Genomic DNA, 19,773 nt, shown 5'->3' with positions numbered 1-19,773 from the left:
ATTATTTACGTCAAAAGAGATTCCATTAAATTACACTTGCGTGCGTCTCATAATATAGCCATATAGGTCAAGTTATATATTTATAGTCAAACTAGTACTAGATTTGTTAAACTATAATTAATTGTCCAAATATACTTTTAAAATAAATAAGAAAAACAAAAAAAAACAATTTTAATAAAAAGTAATTTTTTGACTGTCTAGAGAGTTTGACACTATAAGTACAATCCATCGAACATTTTACTTACCTATCGAAAAGCCAAAACCTTGAAAAATGTGGCATACAAAATATATATATATCATCAATATGTGTGATTTTAGCTGAGAGCTCGAAAACCAATTTGGAGGCATAATAATGGCAATAATTATGTTATTGAATAATGTATATAATAATACAATACCTAGTATAGTACCTATACTATATACGCCTATAGTAGAAAATAACTATTATAATATTATAACTATTATATTATGTACCCATTATTTATGCATTTATTGGTATACCTTAAATTGACGTGTTTATGACAATAATTATACTACTATAATTATTGTATATTTTTTTTTGCATTATCTGAGTAATGTGAAGACAACAACGTATTACTACAGTGATCATATTTAACGATGACGACTAAACATTAACCAATTTATTGACCATTAGCGGTCGACCGTTGTACCTACACTTGTACCCACTTTCATTAATACTACAATATTGTTTGTTTGCACAGAAATCGATAAACATATCAATATTATTATTTTTAACTTCAGTTTGCTTCACCCCGACAGTATTCAGTAGTGCAGCCGCTGTTGTTCGTACAACACAATTTTCAGTTTTACATTTGCGTGGATCATAATATTATAATAGTTCAGTTGTAAGATCATTAGGTACTTATTAATAATATACCTATTCATATTTTTTAAGAGTGTCGTATCTGGGTGGTCTATGTTTTAAATATATTTTTGAAGTTGTATTTTAACTTTCCTTGTTTTTATATTGAACAACTTTTCGCCAAGTATTCTTATTCTAATATAATTTATACTTCCGTCGTCCGTTAAGAGAAACATGGCCGAAAAAGAAGTACCGGAGACTATACCCAAATTATCGGAGACCACATCGGACAAATCCAAGATTACTATGAAACAACTTACTGATGAGATAAACTTATTAACTAAGGATGAAATAAATGAAAGAGTAAAAGAAATCCACAAGTTTATGGCTGCTGAAAAGGACCATTTTTCATTTATGACCAAGGATTTCCATGAATTCATTAAATACATACCATCGTGGTTACTGAAAGAAAATTATGAACAGGAATTTGACCCTAAATTTATTCTATCTCATATTGCTGCACAAAATAGTGATAAAAAAGTTATGTTTAGAGATATACATATGATGATTAAGTTGGGTATTGAGAGAGGAAACAATTTGGAAAAAATCGCTATTAAATCATCACCAGAATTAAAAATCGAACTTATAAAACTTAGAATGAAATATAAATTGGTCTCAAAAGCTATAAATTCAAAGTCTGGAGTGACTTTATCCAGAGTTTGTGAGAGCTTCCCAAGATTAACATGTGTTTACCTTAAAGATGAAGCTAAAAATCCTATTGTACCGTTTGAACTAATGGAGACGATTTGTAAGAACTATCCTAGAGTGATGATGACGTCTGCTTTTGCGTATCTTATACCAAATAAAGAGAGCAAATATTGTCTATTTTTAAAAAAAGCCCATTTACTTCATCAATACCAGTTGTTTGCTACAATTTCGCAAAAGAGTTATCCGAGTTCTTCAGTTGATGTTGAAAATGAATTCATTTCTAAGGTTTATGTGAGTACTCAAGCAGCTATTAATGGATCACATGTGGAGTACGATGATCAAATAAAGTTTTTAAAAGAAAATGATCTAATTGAGGAAGTTGAAAATGAAATGACTGTCACAGAAGGAGTTCTAGAAGCAGTCAAGTTGTGGGACGAAAAAGAAAGCCAACTCGAATTAGATCACAAATTGTCTGGTATCGACCCTGATGATTACACGTCATGGTGTTAAACTGGTAAATTTTATTAAACTGTATTTAAACATTAACACTTAAAAAAAAAAAAACAATTTCCGATGAGTCTATTTTTTTATTATTAAATTTGTTTCATGTATAATATGTTAACAACATGGTTTATAGTTGGTGGATAATGTTTTACTAGGTATAGTATTTAGCAATGACTATTTATTTTAGAATTTTAATTTAACTCTGTTGTCGGAAATTATATAAAAAAATTTTAAAACTAACCTACCTAGTTAATTATTATTGTACAATATTAATTATTAAAACGAAATTTATTATTTACGTGTGTATAATCTAATTAATAGTTAAAGTATATCATGTCTTTACATTTTTTTTTTCAAAGCTGGTAGGTATCATCTTTTTAGATTGTTTTACTTCTTATACAGTTATTCATTTATTCAGTTACTATTAATATTATTATACATTTTTTAAGTTAATTAAGTTCAAAATAATAGATGAAATATTTAGTCAATAATAATGATTTTAATATATTCAAATATTTATTATAGAAGTTGTTTGAAACTAACTTATATAATAGATTATAATAAATTAGGCAGTTAATTATTGTACGATATTAATTATTAATACTTAAATAACTATTTTCATATTCATAATCTAATTATAATTATCTTTCTATTTTATTCTCAATGGTGTTATCATCATAAATTGTTGTACTTATTATACAGTTATACGTTTAAATGTATTAATAATAATACTATTCATTTTTTTAATTAATGAAGTATAATAAATGAAATATTTGGTCTGAAGTCAAAAGTGTCATAATAATATATTCCTCAAACATTGTCCTAAAAATATCGGTACTTAGGTACTTGTTTAAATGTATAGCACAATAATGAAAATGAAAATTCTTTTTCTATATTTTAATAATTTAATACAATATTAATACAAGGCAAAAGCAGTTATAATGATAAATATGGTCTAATATATTTGACAATCGTTAAAGGTTCTATTTGAAGCAAATATGAAAATATGAATAGCACATAATATTTTGTATTAGGTTAGGTCAAAATCAAACACAATATGTGGCTGTCATAGTCATTATTATTAAGTAGATTATAAGTGGCAAGAAAAACTCGTAATTTTAAATAAAACATTTTTTTATGTACATCTTTTCAATATATTTTATTTCAAGTATTATTTTTGGAATTTATTAATACAGTTGTCTAATTAAAGACGTTCTATTTATTTATAGTAGGTATAGCAAATATTGAGACTCTAGCATACAAACATTTGTCTAAATAATTTTTGTCATAAACATAAATGTCATTCGAAACTAAATAAAATAAAGTACAAATTCCTACATTAGTTAATATCACGCAAAGATATCTTACATAAAATATTATAAAAAAATAACTCAACATTTAATTAAAAAAGTCTTTATTAAAAAAAACGAAAATTAATAAAATTAGAAGCTTACCTTTCTTTGAAACTAACACCAAAATTAATAATTTTTTTTTATAAATTTATTTTAAAATTTAATATTTTAACCACAAAAATTAACAAAAAAAAATATTTAAATAAAATAATTTTTCCTTTTATCGATAGATATTTAGAATTTAAAACGTTATACAATTTTTGCGTTTATCGTTATTATAATTAAAACGTTCTACAAGTTTCGCGTTAATCGTTATTTAGAATAGTGTTAATACCTATTTAATGTATTAAAAATAACTAATGCAGTTAGGTAATGGCCAGGATACAGAATATAATAGGTACAATCAATTCTAATGTCCGTTATGCATGAAATAAATATTTTTATTTTTATGAAACCAATATAACTTTTAAATAAATGGATTTTAAACTATTTCGTTTTACGTTATGCAAAATTACGTTTTGCGATATTTTTCGTTTAATTATATTCTATAAATTACCAAATATTTAGGCATAGGTACCTATTATTTAATATGTATTATTATAATTATAATATGTGAATACATTAATTGTTAAATATTTTATCAGAATTTGATGCAAACATAATATTATATAACTATATAAGACCAATGGTACTATTATTTGTATTTTGTAAATTGTGTTGGGTAAAAACTATGTAGTTTAAACGCAAACTTAAATTAAATATTAATAATAATGACAAAAATTAAAAATATCGTATAAGCATCAAGTGCAGTTCTTAAGATCATAATTGTAATAATTATGTTAATTTATTTCCAATAATTTTGAATTTCATCAAAATGTCAAATTGTATAATTTTGTTCACAACAGCCTGGTTTTACGGATTGCTATATTATAATACATTTAATACCACTCATAAAGTCATAAAATACGTGTTATTAGCAAAAATATCGACATCAGTAATTATAAACACTCAAATATTCAAGTACGAAGTATGTAGGTATCACCCGTGTCGATTAGTTGGAAAATGGTAAGTATACATAATATATAATTTTAATAAAAAGTAACTTGATTATCCCAAGGGTTTTCGTTTAATCATAACTAATCAAACGTGTACCGAAATTCCGAACCATGAAAAATGACGAATAAATATCATCAATATATTATGCGTATTGTGTTATTTTTACCAAGTAGCTTGGAAACGATTTTTAGTTATAGGTACACTATTATTAATGGTAATAACATGATTTGACAACACGAATATACAGAAACATTTTACTTATAAAATCATTAAAATCATACGCACACATCAATGCATAAATTGATTAATTAATTAATTTATGCATTAATTGGTGTACCTATGGATGTGACGACGACAATATTATTATTCTGCTATTATTGTTTTTTTATGCATTACAGTCCCAATATTTAACGATTGTAACGACTGTCAAACATTTACCGAAATAAAATTCCAAAACCACCAAAAATGTCGAATAAATATTATCAATAAGTGTTAGCTGAGAGCCACCTATGCTCGAAAATTAATTTGGAGGCAAATAGGCAATAACATGGTAATAATAATGTTATCGGATACACCTTACGATACTGACACTGAACATACATAATAATATATTAAAACAAAACTATTATATAATTAAATATTATACACTATTATTAATGCATTAATTATTGGTATACCTAATGGACGTGTCAAATGTCGATGGCAATAATTTATTATACTAGTACCTATTATTGTATTTTTTTTTCTGATTGTCTGCGTAATGTGGCGACAACGACGTAAACAATGACCATATTTAAAGATAATGACTAAATATTGACCCATATTGACTAAAACGTCTTGTTAATTTAATTATTGACCGTTGCACCCTATTTCATTTATATTACAATATTGTTTGTTTGCACAGAAATCGATAAATACCTACAACAATGTTATGACTTTAAACTCAATTTGCTTCGCTACGACAATCTTTAGTAGTGCATCCGCAGTTGTTCGTGTAATACATACGATAAGTTATAACTTTATAAATTAATTTTAGTTTACATTTTTTTACGTTTGCGCGTATTGTCATAATAGTTCTGTCGTACGATCATTATACCTGTTGAATTTTTTTTTACTTGTGTCACTTCGGTGTGGTATAATATGTTTATAATAAACATAATATTTGAGTAGTTGTATTATTTTATTACATATTATATTATTCGTTTCGAAATTGAACACTTGTTCATCAAGTATTATATAATATTAGGTTGATAGGTATATACTAACTTCCGTCAAGAAAAACATGTCTGCACAAGAAGTATCAGAGATAACACCTAATTTATCTAAGCCCACACCTGAGCAATCTCAAATTATTATACAAGAAAGAATTAAAGAAGTATCCGTATTAACTGATGATGGAAAAAATGAAATGTGCGACATGATTTCTAATTTTCGAATTGATGAAACAATGGCCGAAGAGTCATGAAATCATATGTACCACCATGATTAAAGAAAACAAATTATGAACAGGAATTTCATCCTAAAGGCTAAAGTTATTGCATATTCTATTGAAGCACAATGTTTAAGTAAAAAAGTTATTGTTCATGCTATATGTAAAATACTAATAAATATATAAAATACTTAAAAATAGATAGAACTTGGTTTCAAAATCTAAACATTCAAAGTCTTCCGTGACGTTATCCAGAATTCGTGAGAGCGTTCCAATATTTACATGCTCATATACTTTAAAATAGAAGCTAAAAATCCTATTGTATGTTTTGAGGTGGAAACGGTTTGTAAGAACTATTCTTTAGTGTAATGATGACGTCTGTTTTCGCTTATCTCATACCAAATAAAGAGGACGAATTTTGTCTATTTTTAAAAAACGACCACTTCCTTCATCAATACCAATTTTTTGCTACAATTTTGCATGAAAGTCATCCGAGTTCATCAGTTGATGTTGAAAATGAATTAATTTCTAAGGTTTACGTGAGTACCTACTCAAGCAGCTACCAATGGATCACATATTAAGGAATAATACTATATTCAAATAGAGTTTTTAAAAGAAAATAATCTAATATTGTAGAAGGCGAAAATGGAATAACTGTTACAGAAGGAGTTCTAGAAGCAGACAAGTTGTGGGATCAAAAAGAAAGACGACAACTATATCAAAGGTTTCCTGGTGCTGACTATGAAGTTTGCATGCTATAAGTTGTAAATAATTTAATGAGATATATAAACATAATATTAAATTTGAATTTTATTTAAACATTAGATTAAAATTTAAAAAAAAATGTATAGTATGAGGATAATGTTTGATTATAGTAGGTATTTAACAATATTTAATTTAGAACTTTAACTGAACTCGCCGTTGTTGGAAATTATATAAAATTGTTTTACAATACCTCATACAATAGATTAACTATAATGAACATTTTATTTTCAAAGATGGTATCATCATAAATGTATTTTTTACTATTAACTACTTAATACATAGTTAAAAATTTTAAATTTCATTATTTTATTGCCTACCTATTTGTTTTTTTTTAAAATAAGTTAACACATTAAGCTTAAAATAATACATGCATCATATTATATTAAACATTCGGTCTAATATAAAAAATATCATAGTTGGTATATGATCTTGTTTTAAATGTGTAAATATTATATAAGAATAATAATTCAAGTTGATTATAACGTTAGATAAGTTGTAAAATCAATAGCTATATCTGATAATTGCTGAAAAATCTAATTGAAAAATAAATGAAATTATAAACAACGCCATTGTGTGAACTAAATTGTAAAAACTAATTATTTGTCAAACTAACCTTGTTGAATATAATAATAATATGATTTTTGTACCTGCCTGAGTGTATCAGTTATTTAAAAATCAATTCAGCAATTTACAATGTGTTATTATTTAAATGTTTATAAAAATTTAATATTTTTAATTTATATTCCAAAAATTTTATTATTTTACTTTTAGAAGTATCTAAGTATTAATTAATGATATGTTTTATGATGTATTTTATTTTATTACAAAATAATCAACTATAGACACAATATTGATCAATAATAGATTTCAATATTTCATATAGGTAAGTCACTTTCAGATACAATGTTCATTTACTTTTTTTGTTGTGGTAATAAATTTGAATTAATATTTCCTTCGCGAGGAATAGAAGAAAAATATTACTTTACTTGGGCAACGAATTTGTTATTTAGTTTTTTGATTAATGGCTTTTTAGCTTTTTAAAATCACTACAGGAATATAGAATATTAAAATATTTTTAATACAGGTATAAGTACACGATATTGTCAATAATCAAGGTACTAAAACAATTTCAAATTCCGATCAATGTCCAAAAAGTCATAATTTTTTTCTTTATAAGATTTTAAATCACGAAAATATATTATTATTCTAATAGGTACCTACTTAGTTTGTAGTTGAATAATTGTAAAATGTTCAATTATTATATATGTTATACATTTTTCCTCATAAATAGTTCTTACTGATAACCAAAAATCACAAATACCTATAATATAAACAAAAACAGTTTTTTTTTTTTGTATGCATTTTAAGTTCAAATGTTGTCGAAATTAGATATTAAAAGGAAGAATAATGATTTTAGTTATTTTGTTGTAGTTTAAAAATCTTATTCGTGGGTACTTTAAACTTTTAGTTATATTATTATACTTACAATACACAATGACATATTATAATAATACCAATGATTTAAATATAATATAATGACATAATAATTGTGAAGTTTTCAAAAATATTATTAAAATTAGGGTATTACTAATAGTGAAAAAATAATAAAATTTACTATAATAGCAATATAATTATTAATTAGGTACCATGTGATAAAATATATTATATAGGTACTTTAGTAATATATAGGCTGAAATATCGCCTCAGATCAGAATCATTTTTGGTATGTAAATATTTATAATTCAATTTAAATCTATTACAATTACGAGTGACGAGGTACACTCGATATACTTAGGTACAACAAAAGAGCAAAGACCAATTTCCCGATTTTGAAACATTTATCTTTTGTCATTCATAGCGATAGGTTAGGTTAGGCCCAACACTATCACACACACGACAACTGCATATTTTGCAACTATGTATGAACTAGCTTTTCAATTTATGTCGGTAACGCCGTATATGAATTATATAATTATTATTAAACTATGATTTACTACAATATAACTACTACCTAGCTGTTATTAACTGTAATCATTGAGTATTGATGTACCATAGAACGGTGAGTATAAAATATAATAAATAATAAAAGCGTGTACCTATTAAATCAGTGGCGTAATTAGGAATTTGGTTTGGGGGGGGATAATAGGTTTTAGCATTATCTGTACACCTCATACAGTAACCCCCCCCCCCCCTCACCCCACCAGAACAAATTTTTTTTTTATTATAGTTATTAAAAAATACAATTTATTTATTAGAAAATTATTTATTTTATAACTATATTAATATATTATACAATATACAATTTAAGTATTTATGATATTTTTAGGTAGCTTGAATAATTTTACAAAACTAGATCCAATTTTCTTTGTCTTTTAGCAATATCATCTAATACATCTTCAGGACTAACTTTAATGTCTCTATGGACCGCCAACATACTTAACCCATTTAACCTATCCTAAAAATGATTTAAATAATTAATTATCAGTATTATTAATTTGAAATATAAATCAAATTTTAAGAGCTACTTACTTCAGTCATAGTATTCCGTAGGTATGTTTTAACTCTTTTTAGAGCTGAAAACATACGTTCAGGAGTAGTGGTAGATACGGGTAATGTACACAATATTTTTAATAATAAATAAATGTTAGGGTATATCTCTTTGTTGCATTCTGTAAGTGCATCAATCCCAGTTTTAGGTATACAGCTAGTTCTCCTGAGTTTTGTTCGCCAAAGTCATTTTTTAGAGAATTTTAAAGCAAGCTTACTAAATATTTATCAGCATCAGACAAATAAATTTGGTTCACAAAGTAACCAATATCATTGAAGCGATGAAGTGTGTTTAAGCTGTCAATCTTAAAAATATGTAATGTACAATACAAATAAATAGGTTATTACTTATTACATACTACATAGGTATGAATGTGCAATAATTACATTTTCAAATTAAAGTACAAATTTCTAAATCAAATAATAAATATAAAGTCAAAAATGTATTTGTTACATTTGTAAGCCAGACACCAGTAGACAATACCTAACTCATATAAGCTCATACTCATACATACAGTCTCAATTTGAATAATTTAATTGATAATGTACTTGTACTACAATATTGTATTACCTAAGTATATAAATTGCATTAATTGTTATTAAATTCTTACCTTATTTAAAGAAGTATCATGTATCAACTTAGTAATTTCCTGTAAAAAACATTTATTTATCTATTATCTAATAAATAATAATCACATCCAAGCAATTAGAAAATAGATTATTGAGTAGGTATAATTTAGTCATTCTCACCTTGGTATGATCATCAACTACAATTTTATCACATGAATTGTTTTTTTTGACAAAATAAGATGCATAAGTGTTTTTCCTTTTTTGTTCCATCGTATAACTTAACGTAATAACGTTTGAATAATCAAAAAGAATATTTCATATGAATAATATGTACAACAAGTACTGGCTACTAGTGACAACTGACAATAAACGATTAAATACGAACTCGTATACGGTTGTAATGGTTGTATTATATAATATAATCAAAGAAAATCTTCCCATTAGGAAAAAGTATGGTTCACTGTTGACTGTTCAGGGTTCTATTGTGCATTGGCATTTGGCGCGAGTGTGTATACTTGTCAATGCGCGCTAGCGCGCGTGTGCTCTCCGGCTTTCGATAACAACCCGCATGTTTTATTTTAAGAATCGGAAATACAAGTATACAAACGGTCGGACTGTCGGAATTAACGTAGGCCGCGTTGAAGTATCATAATATAATAATAATAAAAGTAATCGTAATAATAATAATAATAATAATAATAAAAGTAATCGTAATAATAATAATAATAATAATCATAATTCATAATAATCATAGTACTATCACTATAATAAAAAAAAAAAAAAAAAATACATACAAAAAAGTTTTGGGGGGGATCCATCCCCCTAATCCCCCCCCCCCCCTAATTACGCCCCTAAATAAATAATAGGTAATATACACCATTTCGACAAATGTCAAGTCCCCTGCGATTAATATTTTTACATAAATATTTTTTTTGGCTGGATACACGTTTTTTGTTTTCGACCAGTTTTTTTGTAAGATTTTTGTTGTTATGGTTATACTTATAAACAAAAACATATTAAGAATTCACAGACTTCCCTCGTAGAGGAATAATATCGAGAAGCGTGAAATTATTTTTTTTTTTTTCATCATTATTGTTTATTACAATTGAAAATTAGAAAAACCATATTTACATAATATTTAACTATTTAAGTATAGCCGATAAATGCGAAGCACTCGTGTATAGATCACATTTTCGTCAAAAATAATAATTAAATAAATAAATCTCAGGCTGGTGTTATACAAATTAATATAACTGATCATTACTCAACAGTTCTATCCAGTGGCGCCGATCTATATTTCATGTTATAGGGAAAAAATGCTGATGTTAGACCCATATACTTAAAAAAAATTTTCAGCTACTCTCGAATAATGCATTACAATCACGATACACTGCCTTTTGAATATTAAATACCACGAATGACTTATCACTTATTATCATCCACCTTTGTAAAGGTAGTAGGAAAGAGTCATAAAAACAAAATTTTACGAAGGTAAGTTCAATAGAATTTTCTCTAAACCAAGGTTAACGGTGAAATGAATAACTGAAACCTGATAATATAAAACATACAAGTTTTGTTCATACATTTAAGAAATAAACAACTACGAAACAGTAAAGAACAGGAAAATAATATGTTGGAAGAAAATATAAACAACACTATTTCAGTATATTTCAGTATATTTTAGTTATGTTATTAAATATAGTCAATAACCTAAAACGTTACATTTTTAAAATCTATTTAATCAATTATTGAACCTCTTTTAACTTGAGCGTTAAAAATTTCATTTTTCTAGACACTTTTAAATTTTAATAGTGCTATTGTGGTACTTTTTCTTTAAAGCGAGAATCGAATGGAAATTGATGTTTATCAGCCAATTGCCATGCTATGTAATTACTTTAAAATTCTAGAAAAAATTATAAAAAATCGTCTAATAACATTTTTAGAATTAAATAAATAATTGTCAAAAAATAATTTGGTTTTAGACCTGGTCTAATTCAGGTGATGCGCTAAAATGTAACTAAATATATAAATAATGCACATGAAATAAAAAAAAAATCCTTTTTTTAGACTTAACCAAAGCGTTAAATATCGTATTTTTTGTGTTATTTTATTTTAAATAATACAAAAACGCCAATTAACACACGCAAAAACTAATTTTCAGCGAAACATATATTGGTTTTCTAATATCCAATTTATATTAGTGCTGCATGGAAAATGTTAAGCTTTTTTACTACCTACTCCGAAAAGTGTTTTCCACTTTTCCACAACAAAACAATAGGAATACACACATCGCCGTAAAACGAAATATTATATATACATAGCATGTTTACATCGTAGCCTCTGAAAATGCGCCCCTGTGGGTAATACTACTAAGAATTCGATTTTTTATATTACACTCCCAACATTTTGAGTCCGATATTATGTATACGATAGTTTCAATTTGACGGTTCGTTTCAAAATAGGAATTCATATTATACACATAAGTATTGATAAAATTGTACGCAGTTTTATTACCGCCGAGAATGTGATTGGAGAAATGGAAAACAAATGTTATTATCATTTAATCACACGGCCCGTGGGTGGAAAAGAAAGATAATATAAAAATAATAATAATAATATTATGATAGAACCTATATACGCCTACTAAACAAACGGACTGCAGACGCACTCCACTCGCATATTGGACCTGCAGTGGAGAATTTTAAACCTTGAAGACTATATTGATGGAGAAAAAAAATTTTGTCATATATAGGTACAGCCTACGTAGTCTTAAATTATATTTTAAATCTGCTTATCGGCACTGTACAGTTTTTAAACTCTCGCAACTATACCTACACATTATCCTGCAGGCGGGGACATCAAATATCACATTCAATCGCGAGAGACGGAGCATCGATCGGGCACACTCACTGTTTTATAATATATTAAATATTTTATAGGTCTGCAACGGTAGACAGCAGCTGGTTTATGTCGATAAATGCGTATTAATGTATTATTATATTGTAGGATCAATTAAAATAAAAGTCGCTTAGTGCCCACACACCACCTTCAGCGATTACGAATGTAATTTTGTTTTTCAGGCGATTTACAAGTGAAAATTCACTTGAAAACAATAAACGCGCTGCTGTCGTGTTTGCAAAAATATTTTAATCCTACTTAAAGTCTTACGAAAGCTCCGCAGGCCATAGGTACTGCAGTTGTAGGTGTAAGTGTGGAGGTTAGCTGTTTGAGTATATTTTGGTGGTTTATATTAAAAATTATTTAAAAATTAGAGTGAATTGACCTCTTATAAAATCTAAAGGTAAGATTATTATCTAGGCAACCTCATGGGCTTTTTAGTATATTTTAGCAAATTATGAGTATTTTAAGATGTATAAAAAATTTACAATTTTAAAATACTCATAACTCGCGTTAAAATTAAAATATAATAAAAAACTCACGAGGTTGCCTAGATAATAATCTTACCTTTAGATTTTATAAGAGGTCAATTCGCTCTAATTTTTATACTAACGGAGCTACACGTAAAAATTTCTATGTTACACACTTGTAAGACGGAGACAACACATGCGGGTATAACGTCCTCTTAAATCGTCAGCTATTTTCTTGTAAAAATGATAACTGTGTCTTGTGCACCGCCATATCTGGGCGGAAATGCAAGTTTATAATATTCTTTAAGGAGACCTGCCGACGTTGCAGATTTCTTACTCCCAAAATTTATTTCTAATTATGTTGGAATACAGCTTACTGTATACGGCGTAAGTACATCTTTCAAAATATAATTTTGGAAATTAATTGGCTTTATTATAGAAATATTACGGAGGATACGCACGCTCAGAGTATCAATTTGAAATTATATAATTATAATAACACGTGAGGACGTATGAATACTTCATGACTTATATAATACCTCTATAGGTATAGTATAGCTACTTCTTATAATTTTATCACTGGAAAATGTTGATGCCAGATTTAAGTGAATGCAATTAAACAATTAATTACCTGGTTTAACAAAAAATAATAATTCAATTAATAAGAATAAACATTGAAAAAAGCTGTTAAAATTTTTTTAAAAAATTATTATATAATAATAGTGTAAAATGTATAAAAAACGATTATTCAGTTAAAAATTCAAATTTGTATACAAAGGAAAAGAGGAAATTGTTTTTTGATTTTTAAATCTTTATTTCGACGAACTATACCCATTGTAAGAGCATTTTGAATGATTATTTATTTTTAAAAATTTAACACATATTATTTATTATTATCAACCGGTGTGAGTTTAAAGTCTCTATAGAGCTACTGTTGATGTTTTTTTTAATGTTTTGTGGGTTGTGTTTAGGTTGTTGTTTCGAGGTTTTTCAGGGATTTGTCCTCGTAAATAATTTGAAAACGTGAGAAAATCAAAATAATATGACCTTTCTAAAGTACAATTTACATCCACTTGACAATCGGAAATAAGGTAAAAGCAATTGGATCACTCCTCCAGAAAAATCATCTCAGACACAAGAATGTACAACAAAATATAATATACAAACCTCGTTTCAATCAGAATCTAATATACGTGTTTAAGAATACTGTCCATTGTCGGTATTCGTTTTTCTTACTTTAAATACAAAATGAAAAAAAAATATAAGTATCAAAATACCAACTACATTACTAAATCAATAGACAATTGAAACCTTTTTGAGCTCTTCTGCTCTACAAAAAAAGAACTTTATATACTATAGTAATACCTACTAGTTTTAAATAAAACCATTTAAATAATGAAATAATATAAATCTGGTATAATTCGATGGCTCATACAGGATACAAATGGCCAATTATTCAAGGTTTTAAAATTTCAAACTACGATAACGTTTAATTTAAATAAACGTTTTTAGGTTTTTCTTATAGACAGTATTATTTTTATGTACATGTTTGTAGTATTGACGTTTATCCAATTTTTAAGTGGTTGTAATTATTATTGAATACGTGTTAAGTTAACAATGTGTATTCAATAAAGTTTTATTTTTTGGCGTTTATATCCCAAGTTTTCAATGATTAAATATTGGTAGTTACTTAAACTAACCATTACAAGTCTGTAAAATACTAGGTACTGCAGAGAACGTTATATTTGGAAACACATTGAGAACGCTCGATACTTAATTTTTTTTCAAACGTTGCCAAATTTAATCGAACGATAATTTGAGCACGATAATCTGTTGATAATAAAATAAAACACGTGTTCGTGGGAGTACTTCTGATTCTGACGTTATGCGCAGTGCTGTGTATCGTGATTAATATTCCACCTTAAGGTAAGTGTACCTATTTTATTATTACTACTGGGCTGAAGACTTTGAGGTTTTAAATAATATTTGTTTATATTATGATGTTTGTACAACCATTTGAACTGAGCTGGTTTAAAGTATAGGCAGATTAGACATGTGCCTACACCACATAGGCCTATGTGTAATAAATTATTAAGAGAAGTAGGTAGGAAACCTAAGTAACCTAACTACTATATTATATTAAATAAATAAATATTTGATTATCATCCCTGTACATACATAGTTTGAAATTTTAAGTATATACTAGAAATCCTCAGCTCTAATTGTTAGTTACCTACTTACCTATTACTTATTAACTAGGTATTTAATCTTATATTCTTAAAATACCTACACATTGTTGCAATTCGGTATTAATTCAGGAAGATGTGAATTTTGTTGTTAATATTGTCCACTGATTTCAAATTTAATCAATTTTATTAGGTACTGTGGGGCGTAGACTATAGATTTACTATAAATTGGCTCAAAAGTTTCGGGTTGGACTATATTGAATTTTTCCAAGGATAGTTAACAGATTTAATATATATAGAATCAGTCTTGTAAAATATTTGAGTAAATGTATTTAAATACTTTTTAAATAAATTATTTGGAAAGTATTTTAAATACTGGATTGGACCTTTTTGTATTTGAAATTCAAATACTTTTATGTAAATACTTTAAAAATTCAAAACAATTATTTGTCAGTCGTTATGTGTCAGATTTGTTTTGATAATAACTTGTTATATATTAGTTTGTTTTATTTATTTTCATTTTTCAGTATAAATGTAAGAAGGTACAATTTAAGAGGCACAAATAATTCTAATAATACCTAGTTGAATTTAACATTACACTATTTTAAATTATCAATTACAAAATTAATTTTGCAAACTGACTTTTATTAAGTAAAATGAAAATAGTATTTAAATGCATGATAAGTATTTGTATATTAATTGTTTTTACATACTTTCTGAATGGATGTATTTGTATCTGTATTTAAGTACAAATTTTAAAGTATCTTTTACAAGACTGTATAAGACATATTATGTATTATTACATATTATTTATTTATCACCTAATTTAATGAATTGTTGTTTAAATAACATGTTATTATATTAATGTTATGTTATAGAAGAAAAAATAGATAAATCTTATTTGTAAGACCTCGCTGAAGATATGGTGAAGGAACTTGTTCCTAAAGTTGGACAAAGATCAAAATTGATGAGTGAACTAAAAATATTTAAATTTTAAATAAGAATGAAAAGGTACTATATATATTTAAAAACGTAAAAATATCTTAATTCTGTTTAGACACGATTGGATCATCGCAGGAAAAATTTTTTTGTGATCCATGATGTCAAAAATATCCACCAGAGTGAGTCACGTCTAGTCTAATCCGTATCATCTTATCAGTTATAGTTGATAAAACAAACCAAAAATAATTATGAAAATAAAAACGACATTTTTAAATTTTGCTATATTATGTATTTATGCCTTATTATAATATATTACTATCGTTGTTTTAAATTTTCAATCCTTAGCTATAAAAATTGAACATTTTATAATTTTTAACTACGTTTTAAAAATTTGTCACAATACAATAATAAGAATAATAATTTAAAATAAGTTTCAAGCTTTAAAAATTTAATACAAACATACAGTCTAATTATAGTAATAATAATTTCAAATAAGTCTTACGTTTTAAAAAATTTTAAATTTAATATTTAACTTCTACAATCATATTTGCTCGATTATGCATACCAAGTATCATTTCTAATTTGTTTTTAATTTCTTCATTGTTTATCATAATATTTTCATTTTGCTTCAATTTTTCTTGTTTTTGTGAAAATCCGTTATCGACAGCTAAATCACATGGTAATGGCAAAGAATGGTTTTCATTTTGTACTGTTTCTGAATCTGTTGCAGTCCGTCGTTTAGCACATGCATGTATATGTTTACAAATGTTAAAATATATAACATTATTCATGCAAGTACATTTATAAGTGTGTACACATATTTTACAGACATTACAACGTAATAGACAATCACATGATACTGTTGTTTTTTCGACTCTATATATTAATAAAATAATATAAAATATAATGAATAATAAAAAATTCTTAACACATAATCACGATACTGCTATGTATTATCATGAATCGTGATTATCATCAATGATAAGATGATAGGGATTAGACGTGACTCACTCTGGTGGACATTTTTGACATCATGGATCACAAAAAATTTTTTCCTGCGAATCGTGTTTAGACTGTTGAATGTTTGATGCAAATATTTATTTTGTTCAAGTTAAATTCTGTTGACGTACTGGTATGCTCCTGGTGAATATGAGGATACTGCTATCGGTACTAATCATATGAGCCAAATAGAAATATTAAAGTCTGGTTTTATTTTTGTTAATGAATTTGGTTCAAACAAAACAATACTAACAATAAATACCTGAAGTTGCAAAAATAGAGATTTTAGGATCAAGTACAATATTATTATATTACATACTATAATGTTTTAATTAATATTTATTTTGAATAATTTTGTTAGAAACACCTAATGAAACCCATAATGAAGTTGAGATATCTATAAAAGCTAAATTATTAAAATTCCAAGATGTTCCGATGGTTTTAGACCATTATAATTCAGTCGGATTCTTCTATGAGACACAAGTTATGCTTAGTTATAATTAAAGACGAATTTGTACAAAATGACAATTGTAAAAAAATTAGTAGGTTAACATTTATAATACTTGCAAAAAGTTAGTTGATATCATTTTTAATAATATATTTTATATAATTATAAATATAATTTTATAGGTATAGAAGAATTGTTTACTTATGAAACACAATACACATATTTCATTCCATACACAAAAGAAGGAAACTGTGTTAGCCCAAATAGGTGAAAACTCTATAATACATATTGTAATAGCTACTGTTTAAGACAGGTATAGGCCTCAATGAAAAAGGTTATTAATTATCATAAATAAATAGAATTAAAATTAAGTAGTTGTTTACATTTTAATATATTGAACACATTTATAGTACCTAAGTATATAGGTAGGTACTTCAAATTAAATTAAATAAATCAATTTCATTATTTAGATTTTGAAGAATCATTAAATTGGTTGAAGCATAACACAAATCCAGATAATCAACTACTTCAATTTACTACTACAACTACTTCAAAACTAAAGCAAAACATAGGGAACTTAATGATACTGCCAACTCAATTACCTCAAGGAAAAATATTGTATATACATTGTCACTAAAACTGCAACTTCAGTTGCCTAAGTTCACCAAAAAGTGATGTTTATACCATTCCAATAAATATAGGAAAAATTATTAAATACCTTATCAATATTAAAACCCCAATACAAGCTTGAAATGTATAATACTAAAACACAATTTCATTTAATTATTGAAAGATTTGTTTTGTTTGGGTTACCAAAAAAAAATAAGATAAGATATTATTCAAAAAATGAGTACTATAGAAATAGAGTCAGTGATATTAACATAACTAAACTAGTATGGAATATAATTGAAGAGATAATTAATAAAAATAATATTATATAGAAAAAAACCAATTTCACAAATAACTCACGAAAATTAATTGATCAATATAAATACACATAAACATAAATGTGCCAAATATTTAATAATTATTTTGTAGCCGTGGGTGAAAAAATAACAAATCAAATTTAAAATGATTGGTAACAAAATGACAAGCGGAGTCGATAATTCAAAAAATTACAAAAATAATATTGAAAATATAACTGATAATAAATTAGAATATATAAAATGGACACATAAAGAGGTATTGCTAATAATTAATACACTAAGACGAGGCACATCAACAGGATTTGATTCCATCTATTCAAATTTACTATTTAACATTTCAGATAATGTTGTAAATTAATTAGTTAGTTTAAGTTTTTAAAAGGTGTATTCCCACAAATATATTAAATAGCAGTTATAAGCCCTATATATAAAACAGGTGATGCGAGAGAATTGTATAACTATATTGTCCAATTATTTTAATAGACAGATTCTGTCTTAGCTAAAGTTATTGAAAAATGTACTGAAATTTAATTAAACCGGTTCACTTTAAATAAAAATATTGTAAGTGATTATTGTAATCATAATACAATTTGAATTTAGAGACAATATTGGTTGCCAAGAAGCAATTTCATATTTTTTGAATAAATGGTACCCACGCATATCTTTTTATATTGTTGGATTAATTTTGAATTTATGGAAAAACACAAATTACACTAAAAATTATATAGAATACATATAACTATATTACAAATATAAATAAATCATAATATTATATTTAATTATTTCAAAATTATTCTACACATAATTGAAAAGCATCAAATGTTAACACTAATTATATGTTATATAGCGCTGCTAACATTCTAATATGTCTGCAGGAAATTCTATAAAAAATGTTAATTTGATAACTTGATAAGTTTTCTATAATATTATTAGTAATTTTTAATTTAATTTAAATATTATAGATTGCTTAATTGGCATGTGGTTAGTAAGATCGGGTAAAGTGTAATCACTAGTAGTCATTTCGTCTCGCCATCTACCAGGAGTAAATATTTTACACCACCGAAAAACTGGTCAGTGACAAATCTACAGTATTTATAATAAATGGTTGTCTGTACCAATACAATGGTTTTATATCATTGAATTCAAATTA

The 19,773-nt window shown here is 26.1% G+C and overlaps 1 protein-coding gene and 1 pseudogene across 1 annotated transcript; both read left to right on the top strand.

Moving 5' to 3' along the window:
* The first annotated feature begins 950 nt into the window (after nucleotides 1–950).
* On the top strand, nucleotides 951–2,114 carry LOC132933554 (uncharacterized). Its single transcript, XM_060999824.1, has one exon. The coding sequence runs from the start codon at nucleotides 1,058–1,060 to the stop codon at nucleotides 2,039–2,041; it is 984 nt and encodes a 327-aa protein (XP_060855807.1). The 5' UTR covers nucleotides 951–1,057; the 3' UTR covers nucleotides 2,042–2,114.
* Nucleotides 2,115–5,725: 3,611 nt separating this feature from the next.
* LOC132949019 (uncharacterized) lies at nucleotides 5,726–6,633 on the top strand (annotated as a pseudogene).
* The last annotated feature ends 13,140 nt before the right edge of the window (nucleotides 6,634–19,773 follow it).

Source organism: Metopolophium dirhodum, chromosome 1, assembly GCF_019925205.1.
Source record: "Metopolophium dirhodum isolate CAU chromosome 1, ASM1992520v1, whole genome shotgun sequence".
Lineage (NCBI taxonomy): Eukaryota > Metazoa > Arthropoda > Insecta > Hemiptera > Aphididae > Metopolophium > Metopolophium dirhodum.
The sequence above is the reverse complement of the archived record's forward strand: the minus strand, read 5'-3'. Positions and strand labels throughout refer to the sequence as shown.